The sequence below is a fragment of the Eimeria tenella genome, genomic scaffold, assembly GCF_000499545.2.
Source record: "Eimeria tenella Houghton genomic scaffold, Eth_scaff2370, whole genome shotgun sequence".
NCBI lineage: Eukaryota > Apicomplexa > Conoidasida > Eucoccidiorida > Eimeriidae > Eimeria > Eimeria tenella.
Window position 1 is genome coordinate 933 of NW_013542232.1, and position 204 is coordinate 1136.

A 204-nucleotide genomic window follows, 5' to 3' on the forward strand; every position below is an offset into this window, starting at 1 on the left:
CGCAGCAGCACGAGCAGCTGCAGCAGCAGCAGCAGCAACGGCAGCAGCAGCCACAGCAGCAGCGCAGCGTCTTGGATTGGCTGGTGCTGGTGCTAGCCTTGCAGCCTGGGCTGCCTCTGACGATCCCCGGTCTGCTGCTCGCCGAACCGCAGCAGCAACAGCAGCAGCAGCAGCAGCAGCTGCTGCTGCTGGAAGCCACTGCCG

The 204-nt window shown here is 66.7% G+C and overlaps 1 protein-coding gene across 1 annotated transcript in view; it reads left to right on the top strand.

Annotated features, from left to right (window-relative positions):
* ETH_00033815 (uncharacterized protein) overlaps positions 1-204 on the top strand; it is a gene marked incomplete at both ends in the record, with an annotated part of 1101 nt that overhangs the window by 704 nt on the left and 193 nt on the right. The window contains one exon of the mRNA XM_013374906.1: positions 1-201. Within this exon, the coding sequence (XP_013230360.1) occupies positions 1-201 (201 nt within the window). The remainder of the gene's footprint in view (positions 202-204) is intronic.